The following is a 10,094-nucleotide window of genomic DNA, read 5'->3' as shown; positions in this document are numbered from 1 at the left end:
TTTATTTGTATGCTAGTCATAAAAAATGCATAAATGAAACAAAAATGATAAAAATACTTCTATATCAAAATAAAATTACCAAAATAAAAAAAATGCAATGTCGTTGGTAGTGGTGGTGTAGCTGGAGACGAGATGGCGGCGGTCAGGCAGTGGTAGCGGTGGTCAAGTGGTGGTGATAACAGCGACGGTGGTGGTGATCAAGTGGTGGTCATTGTTAGGCAGTGTTGTCGAGGGTATGGGGTGAAATAGGAATGAAATGGAATAAAAGGGGGGGGGGGGGGGTGGAGAGAAATGGTTTTGTTGGAGTGAAATTCCTCGTTGATTTCATTCGATTGACCAACCAAACATCATTTTTTTTTCATTCCTTCGCAATGTTCACAATGATGGTTGGTGGCAATGGTGGAAGATTGTAGGGTGAAAGAAGAAATGAAATGAAAAATAAAAATTAGAAAAAAAAAGAGAGTGGATGAAATGAATTTTAGGTTATTTTTAAGGAATGGAATGAACGAGGTAACACCAATTTCATTACACGAACAACCAGCACTTGTTTTTTTTTCCATTAATCATAATGGTCAGTTTCATTTCGTTTCTGATTGTTGTATACCAAACTCTACCCATGCGGGCCTACCTAAGTATTTTGTGAACTATTAAATTAAAAATATTTATAATAATAATAATAATAATAAGACGGAAGTGGGATAGATAGGTTTGGGATTTGGGACACATGGCCATGGCTTGCTTGCAGAAAATAAGCCCCTTGATATCATGTTCCTGCAAACCCATAAAAACCCATCATCAAAATCAAAATGTTGCATTATTACAACCCATTTCCATATCAAGAAGATCAGCAGCAATTCTGATAACAGTGCTGCCACTGACCCAAATTACAAACCCACAACAATCTGTCGCAAGAGAAAGACGCAATCGAAAGACCATCCCTCTTGAAGATTACAAAACTACCCGTTAGTCTATTTCACCACCTTTTTTTTGTCTTATCAAATTTTAATGTCACATTAATTGTTTCTCAATATTTAATCAAAAGTTCAAAACTGTAACTTTAGGTGCCGAAGTTAAAATTTTTATTAGTTAAGAGATCCAAATAAAAATGCAAGATTAATTTTGACTTTTATGCTAAAATAATCTTTTGTCTAATTAATATTATTATTATTATTATGAATTCATTTGGTTACTGCTAGCTGATGTAAAATTCCCTACACTCAGTTGATGTTAAGTGAATAGGAAGTCTAATAGATATTTTGGTAGAGACTAAGAGTTTTATTTTCTACTAGTTTATTTATGCAGTATGTAGGCCAGTAAACGAACTGACCAGTGAGGTGTTCGTGATCCCTTCGGTGGGAAGTTATGTGTATGGTCGTTCATTTAATAAATGAATGGACATTAACAAAAACTTTGTGTTCATTTAATTAAACGAACGAACATGAACACATGTTTCCTCTGTTCATTTATGTTCGTTTGTTTATGTTCCTTTTACTTATGTTCGTTTATGCTCATTATTGGATGAAACCTTGGATGAATCATCTACTTCATGTTTTATATTTGTTCATTTGTTTGTGTTTGTTCATATATGATCGTTTATGTTCATTTATCTTTATTCAGTTATGTTGTCCATGTTCATGAACTGTTCATTTTGATTTTAAATTAACGAACATAAACGGACACGAACATGCTCAATTTTTAAACGAACAGACATGAACATAAATATTTGTCTAATTAAGTGTTCGTGTTCATGTTCATTTAAAGTTAAATGAATGAACATGAACATGCCCTTGTTCGTGTTCATTAGGTTCATTTACATGTCTTCAGCCGGTATGTATGATCATTTTTTTTTCTTTTAATCGTCTTGAAGAATATTGTTATTCATTGCGAGGAAGCATGAATTACATTTCCTACTTGAAACATTTTTTGTTCGTCCAAACATTAAAAACCGAAACTTGAGATTGTATATACAAGGATATTGTTTAGTTGGTAATTGTTGTTTATGATAATTTTTGCAAGCAGCGGATGGGCTTAAATACTATGATCTTGTTGAAGGGAAGGGTCCCACTGCTGAAAAGGGATCAACAGTTCAGGTTCTTGTATTGTATGTGATAATTAACTAATATGAATTAATCTTTCAAGTTAATGCGGTTACGAGTAAGGTTGGTTTGTGCAGGTCCACTTTGATTGTGTTTATAACAAAATCACAGCAGTTTCAAGCAGAGAGTCTAAAATTTTAGCTGGAAACCGTACCATTGCACAGGTTTCTCTCGACTTTCACCTGCTGACTGTATATTCAAAATTGACTGTATCATCCATCTACCGAGATACTATCTTATTTACCTTTTCCCTGTTACTTGAAATAGGGTGAGAAATTGATTCGTTTTATCATATAAGCCGTTCACTCGATCAGTGATACGAGAGGAACATTGATAGTATAAAATGGACTTTTTAAAGTACATACATACCTTGTGTGCATATACACACAGTTATTTTTTTAAGTAACTCCTAACCTTGTTTTCACTAGCCTGCCCTTGTTTATATTTCAGGATCCTTATGGACATTATTTTTTGTTTTCGTACATAAATGAAGTTTTTCAAAGGGCTTGAACTTTTTGAATTATAATTGAATAAAGCTAATTATGGATAGATAGTCAAATGAACATTTATTTCGATAATCAGAACTTTCATTCTTCTCCAGAAATGAATATCTTAAATCACTCATACCAAACACTAAATGAAGTTTAATAATTAGCTTCTAAACATCCCCAAAGTTAGTGTTATTTTTGTATAAGTATGTTGATGACATGTTCGTTAAAAATGTAGCCCTATGAGTTTAAGGTTGGAGCTCCCCCGGGAAGAGAAAGAAAACGTGATTTTGTAGACAATCCCAACGGTTTATTTTCTGCTCAAGCTGCACCAAAACCTCCTCCCGCCATGTACAGGGTTGTTGAGGGGATGAAAGTTGGTGGAAAGGTATCCGTATTTCTTAACCGCATATTTTAACTCTCTTTTGATTAATTTATTATTTTATTTGATTTTGTTGCATGCGTAGAGGACAGTGATTGTTCCTCCAGAGGCAGGGTATGGTAAAAAAGGACAGAATGAGATTCCGGTATGCTTATGTTAACCTTTCTTCTTTTCTTATGCTAAAGTTTAGTGCTGTAAGCGGACCGAACCAGACGAGACCTTGTCCGTGTTCGTCCATTAAGCTTGTGTTGGACAAACGGACGGTTCACGAGCACTCTACCGAACGAAAATTCATGTCCGGGCCTGCTCATTAAGGAATTGAGTTTGTCCGTGTTCGTTTGTGTCCGTTCGTTAGTATTGTAAAAGCACACTAACAGACAACCGAACACTAATGGACAAAGGAACACCAACGGACACTACTGAACATTAATGGACAAACAAACATAAACATATCTAAATACTTAAACATAAACACTAATGAACATTACACCACATGATATCCAAAAATACTTGACACTTGGCATAGTAACCAAAACATAATCATATCAACATAATGTCTTGGAATTCAAAATCCACAAACTTCTAGTGTTCACGAGAAACAAGCTTCAAATTCTTCATTCTTTAAGGAATTTCAGCATACACAACACTACTAAACGGACGTAATCGGACGGACGTTCACGAACACTATTGAGTGAGCGCAGCCTTTGTCCGTTAAGCTTACCGAACAAAAATTTTTTTGTACGTGTCCGGTTCGTTTCTTAAATGGACGAGCACAAACAAACTTCCCACTGAATGGACGGTCCACCGGATGTCTGGTTCGCTTATTGTTATTTTTAAATGTGGTTGACTTGTATTAGACCAGTGTACGACTTTATGGCTATGTTATCAGTAACACACTAGAGGGTATGCAAGTTTAATTTTAATCTCTATACGCTTAATACAGTACAATATTGGCTTATTTACTTGCATGTTTTCTTTTATGTACATGCAGCCTGGAGCGACGTTTGAGTTGAATCTTGAGCTATTGCAAGTAACGCGACCCAAGGAAAGTAGTAGTTTGTAATGTGACTTGGTTTTGTTATGAAGAGCAAATATATGTCGACTAATATGTAATGTATAAAGAACAAACAAACATAGTTGTATTTATAATTTGTATACCAATTCCATTTTCTTTAAATGTCTCTCGCCATCTTCTTCCGCATACTTCTCTTCACAGCAAAGTTACCGAGGTCGCACCATAAAAGCTGCAAAGATGCTACTTTCACTTTTTTCCCCCTTCATTTTAACTACTAATTAGAGTTTAAAATACAATTTGCTGTTTGCTTGCAGGTGCTTTGATATAAAGGACAATACATTTAGGGATGTGATAATCTTCATACACCAGTACACCACCCTGATGGCCACACATAACTGACAAGTGCATGTTGTGGACACAAAAAACAGCTTTTTAAGCCTATACAACCCGTATAGGTCTTCAACAACTCAGGTCCTATACGGAGACGTATAGGCGAAAAGTGGGGTGTGAAGAATCATAGTTATGTATGAAGATCCTTTGTTTATTTATTTTAATTAAAATGTTTAATTTGAAGCCATAGACTGTTGAAACAGGTTTGCATTTTTTGGCTTATAGATAGAGCTGAGGTGTACCACAACCACAATCACATATAAGCAGTTTATTTTGGGCCACAGACATTGATTTAATAATTAATATGGGTCAACCCCCCCAACCTCGCCTACCTTAGTTACTTTTTTTTTTCTGGAACGAGCAATTAAATAATGTCGGGTACTTTGTACGCGGCCCCCAATGGCTAAAGGTAGCCCGAGCCGGTCACGAGTCCGGATGGACGAAGCCCCTAGCGGTCCACCTATTGAGGGATTCCATGGATAAAACCCGACCCCCACGTCTGCCAAACGGCACAACAGCGAGGAGCCGGTAAAACCGGATGTGATCATGACTCAACCCTGGCAAGCCAGGGTAATCCCTCATATCTCTCATATAAATTGGTGATAATGAGGTTTGAACCCCATACATCTCACTAGTAAAGTGAGAGCTTTATCATTAAACCACATCCAATTTATCTAGTTACTTCTATGAATATTAAATATACGTATATGCATTTGGCTGATGCATAAAAATACACATTTTATTAATTTCCAATGACAGTTAATAATGGTGCAAAATGAATGATGCACTTTTTATGTTACATATTTGTTTACGTAACATGTTTCTTACTTCTTTCTAACAAATCTTATTACGTAATCAGAATCTAATGAACTATAAAAATATAAAACATATCATTTTAACAAACTTGTAAGTTACCACTTGATGTAAAAAGTGATATTTAACATGAAGTAATTTTTTTAAATTATTTTGTAATACTTTCTTATCAAGTGCTAGAAAGTAAGGTGTCTCAGTTTATATTTTTATTTATTTTCAAGTTTAAGTTACCGTTGTTATTTAAGAAAAGAACTAATCAAGTCGTAACAATTTTTAATGAAGATGAAATCATATATAGGAAACGCTAACCTAAAACTTAAACTTGTACGTTGTAACGACTTTAGACATCATTATCATAGAGACAGATGAAGCAGTCATGTGTTAGCTTTGCCTAACTTCAATGACACATTTGTTATTGAGCCAACATTTTAAGATATAAGATTGGACATCCAATTACTTGTTTTTAAGTCAAGCTTTGTTACCAAGAAATTTTCCTTTCAACATATTAGAAAGAATTGCTCTCTCATGTTTACACTGATTTGTAAAGTTCCATTTTTGGCAATATGATTCCACCTTCCTTCTCTTAAGTTAAATCAAGAATTACAACTAAGTACTTTTTTTTTATTATTCTTATTATACTATTGTAGTTAATCGTCTTGAAAGTTTATAAGGAAAGAAAATTATTGTTCGGTTTAGCATGGTTCCATTACCAAAACCGAACCATAATTGTGTTTTCATAAAAGAAAACCTAACCGTCAGTTATTAGTTAGGCCGAGTATTATTACTCAGCATATCAATTATCTATACTTCGGTTTAATTATTCGGGTTATTGCGTACCCTTACTTTTGGTGTGATTGGCTTCTAACCTATAAATTTTACCATCTCTATAAGTATTTTATTCGTAAAAGTTGAATTGAATTTGCTTTTAATAAACTTTAATATAGCAATTATTTTTTTAACTAAAGGAAAAATATATTAACAATTTTGTAACACTTTCTAATTCTGTCACCTTGTATTTCCTTTATAATGTTGTAGGCAGGGGCGGACCCACATAGTGTGGATCGGGGTCCCGGGACACCAATGTTTTTTAAAAATTTATTAGAAGCGGTATATTAAATTTTTTGAGGACCCCATAAGATTTAATACTTGGAACCCATACTATTAATGTTGATGTGGTCTGGTGGAAAGTCCCTTGTTTTATCTTTGAAAGGTCATGGGTTCAAGTCTTACAAGGCTCAGTTTTTGGTTTTTTGTGTTAATTTTTAGTGTTAATCAATCATTTGATTGCTAATGTTGCAATGATAACTTTGGAAACATTCAAACACCTCTAAAATACATATCATTGTTTTCAACTTTATGCATGGTTTTCTTTAGAAACATTCAAACACTTTAAAATATCAGTTTTATTTTTCACTAGTTTAAGTTAATGGTTTTCAACACATGCTTATGAAAGGGTGGATCTAGGTTCTATCTCAAAAATGTTTAAGAAAGGGAAAACAAAGTGTTTATGTGTCAACCCGACCCATTTTGACCCGTTCAGGTAGTGATGATTGAAAAGAAAGTTTTATTATGATATTGTTTTTTATTATGTTCTTCTCCTCGACCCGACCTGAACAACGACCGACCCGAAAAATTTGAACACCGAAAATATGGGACCCCATTGGCAAAAAATCCTGGGTCCGCCACTGGTTGTAGGGTTAGTCAGACATGAAACACTAAAATCAATATAAATATTTGGCATCAACGGTTCACTCTTCAGTATTAATGGTAATTTCAAACACTTTTAAAAAAAAGATAAAATAAGAACACATAACTTATTTATTTATCATTTATTTCAACGGTTTCCACTATTTATAAAGCTATTGTTGATCCTCATGTCCTTGACCCCACAGCCATGACTCGTTCATTCAGACTCCTCCTCAGTGGTCCGGATTCACCCACACCCCCACCCCCTCAGCCCGAACCCTCACCGGACGACGACCCCGTCTACTTCAACTCCGAATTCATCCTCTTCATCGGTCTCTTCATCATCTTCTGCTTCCTCATTTGCCTCATCGCCCTCAACGCCGTGGCCCGGTGCTCTTGGATTCGCCGAAGCGCTTCACCCGAAAGCGTAAACCACTTCTCCCTGCCCGCGGCCAAACTTCTCCGGACAATTCCCAAGCTCACCTACTCTGCCGCGGATACTTTCGTCGATTGCGCTATCTGCTTGACGGAATTTGTCGCGGGGGATGAGATTAGAGTTTTGCCGCGGTGTGGACACTGTTTTCATGCTGCGTGTGTCGATCGGTGGATTGGATCGCACTTTACGTGCCCGTCGTGTAGGCAAATGTTGTTGAAGACGGTGAGGTGCGGTAGGTGTGATGGGAGCGGGAATGAGTCTATGACGATAGGGGAAACTAGCGGTAGGTAGTTTAAGTTGTAGCGTTGCGGACAGTCTATCTGATTAGGTGTAAATAAATTTGTTTATACCAAGTTTGTATTGGATATAATATAATTAATTATGTTTGATGTTTGAGGAAAATGTAACGGATAAATAAAATCAATTGCATTGATTATTGTTTGTAAATTAACAGTGATAGATACTGGATTATGTATAATTGAAATGGTGTATTGACTAGAAGTAAATTAGTTGTTTTAATATGGATGCTATTTGATTTTTTTTCCATACATATCGACTGTGTGTGTTTTTAAAGAAAAAAAATATATGTAATCGGTTACCAATCTAGGTAGTGAAAAAAGATTGAATAAAATCACTTAAAGATAACTTAGTAATTCATTCATCCATAAATATCTATTTATGTATCCACAAACAAAAGCTAGTATAATATAAGATACAAAATGGACATTGTTTTTTTTTTCAAGGTGTATTTTTTGTGTTTACGAACTTTGGTTTAGATTACTTAGAATTGTTTTTAAGTTTTTTTTGTCACATTCAATCCTTTTAAAACGAAAAACCTTAGTGATTTTATTATATAGTCTATAGTGATTATATTATGTCAAAAGATTGGAAACGGTTTATTAGTCAATATTTTTTTTGAACGACCAACAAATTTTTTATTAGAATACTAGCAAAGCGTTGGAATCGTCCAGTTACAACCGCCGACAGTGGAACTCGAAACAAAGATGCTTTCCAAAATAGATATGTAATTATGCTAAACAACAAATTATTTCAATAGTTTAATTACTATTTTAACATATCTTAAACAAATAAATAAACAAAACTGAGCAACAACTATCAAAATAAATATAAACATAAAACAATAAACTAAACATAATTATTTTATAATTATAAAACATCAAACAAAAGTTCAAACAAATAAAGTTAAAGGTGGAAAACAAAAAAATTTAATAGTAGATGACTGATGCCCTGCAAGCACATCAAACTACATACAATACATGGTGCCCAGGTATATTAATAGGAAAAAGGAACTTAATAGTTATTAGGATTTTTGCCACTAAAGTTCTTTACTCTTTTATTGTTCATAGGGCTATATGCACCAGTAAAAATTAAAACATTCATCATAAAAAATTCTTGTATGTTTTCATATGTGATGATAACTGTCAAGTTATTGAAAAGGGTAAAGGTTATCACAATTTATGTAGGTGAAATTTAAGAGGTGGTCACTTCCTTAAAAGTTTTTGATTTATTTAACGTTGTTACAAGGAATAATTTCGTACCTCTTTGAGAGATTTGTACACGGATGATCTTTACCACTTTACAGAGAATACTAGCGAGCAACACTTATCAGAGGAAGTACAAGGAGCGAACGTAAGTTGAGTTAGTTAACAATACATGTAACGTAAGTTGAGTTAGTTAACAATATATATAACTAGATAAATTCCCCCCGCATTGCGCCTGAACGATGCTATTGACAGTCATACTCGTACAAGTGTACAACTTATCAAACCATGCGGTGGGACTGCGAGTTTAGGTGAATTCGATTAGTCCAAGGTTATGAAACCAGAAGCAAACCCCAAGAAAACTTTGCTAACGCCCAAATGTAACAAACTAACATAACAAAAAGGCACATTGCGTTTGCGAAATGAAAGTTTGGTTGGTATCTGCTCGTTGCAGTTGCGAACCGATACGAATTCGTTGATTCTTGAATCGTCGAACAAAAAAAAACGTGATAAATAACTCACGTGTTGCGCTTGCAAACAAACGCAAATTTGGTCGCAATCGACGTTGTCGGCATTAAATCCTACAAAGAAAAACCATGTGTTGTGGTGGCGAGCCGACAAGAGTTCGGTCGGTATCGTGTTACGACACCGAAACTAAAGCGATAGGTTAATTCATCCACACTCATAATGGAACAAATTAACGTATTTAAATAAAAAAGACCGTAACGAAAACAAAAAATATACGCATGTTGTGGCCGTGAACTAACATGGATTCGTCTGGAATCAACAGACAAAAAAAGTCGCAGCGAAAACACCACGTGTTGCGACCGCAAGCTAACATGAATTCAATATTAAAAACCCTCGTTTTACAAATTAGAAACAAAACATAAATAAAAATAAATAAACCAACCAACCATGTGAGGTGTGATTACGTCGTCAAACTTCTCAATTATTATATACTAGGTTAGTTACCCGTATAGCATACGGGTTGAAATAAATAAATTTATTTAAATATTTAAATAATAACATAATATCAAATAAAAAAATTATGTTTAACATATATAAATATATATTATACGGTACAATAACTTACATATTACATAATATGAAAATAAAAAGTCGTTACAAAAGTCATAAATCCCTTAATATTTCCTTGTACACAATATTTTTAGTTTTATTTGTAACTTTACATTCCATATCAAAACTTGATAGTTTCGTATTGTTTATGCTTTTAACTCTAGATAATTCAACGCATAACTGACCACGAGTTAAAATAAATTGTCCCA

The 10,094-nt window shown here is 34.3% G+C and overlaps 1 protein-coding gene and 1 pseudogene across 1 annotated transcript; both read left to right on the top strand.

The window, feature by feature from the left end:
• The first annotated feature begins 730 nt into the window (after positions 1 to 730).
• LOC143621794 (peptidyl-prolyl cis-trans isomerase FKBP18, chloroplastic-like) lies at positions 731 to 4,091 on the top strand. Its single transcript, XM_077093111.1, has 6 exons — positions 731 to 962; positions 2,017 to 2,090; positions 2,174 to 2,260; positions 2,823 to 2,972; positions 3,052 to 3,111; positions 3,958 to 4,091. Exons 1-6 carry the CDS (start codon positions 731 to 733, stop codon positions 4,027 to 4,029), a joined length of 675 nt encoding a protein of 224 aa, XP_076949226.1. The 3' UTR covers positions 4,030 to 4,091.
• A 2,985-nt stretch (positions 4,092 to 7,076) lies between these two features.
• Positions 7,077 to 7,620, top strand: LOC143621793 (RING-H2 finger protein ATL8 pseudogene; annotated as a pseudogene).
• The last annotated feature ends 2,474 nt before the right edge of the window (positions 7,621 to 10,094 follow it).

Source organism: Bidens hawaiensis, unplaced genomic scaffold (assembly GCF_021521415.1).
Source record: "Bidens hawaiensis isolate Kalapana, Puna unplaced genomic scaffold, B.hawaiensis_p1.1 tig00002977_1, whole genome shotgun sequence".
Classification (NCBI taxonomy): Eukaryota; Viridiplantae; Streptophyta; class Magnoliopsida; order Asterales; family Asteraceae; genus Bidens; species Bidens hawaiensis.
Note: the sequence above shows the minus strand (reverse complement) of the source record. Positions and strands in the feature narration are given on the sequence as shown.

What these genes read in the sequence shown, in the direction of transcription:
- LOC143621794 (XM_077093111.1), top strand. Translation starts at nt 731, where the DNA reads ATGGCTTGCTTGCAGAAAATAAGCCCCTTGATATCATGTTCCTGCAAA. An exon ending in AAAAGGGATCAACAGTTCAG is followed by an intron (nt 2,091 to 2,173) that starts GTTCTTGTATTG and finishes TGGTTTGTGCAG; the next exon opens with GTCCACTTTGATTGTGTTTA. An exon ending in AAGGACAGAATGAGATTCCG is followed by an intron (nt 3,112 to 3,957) that starts GTATGCTTATGT and finishes ATGTACATGCAG; the next exon opens with CCTGGAGCGACGTTTGAGTT.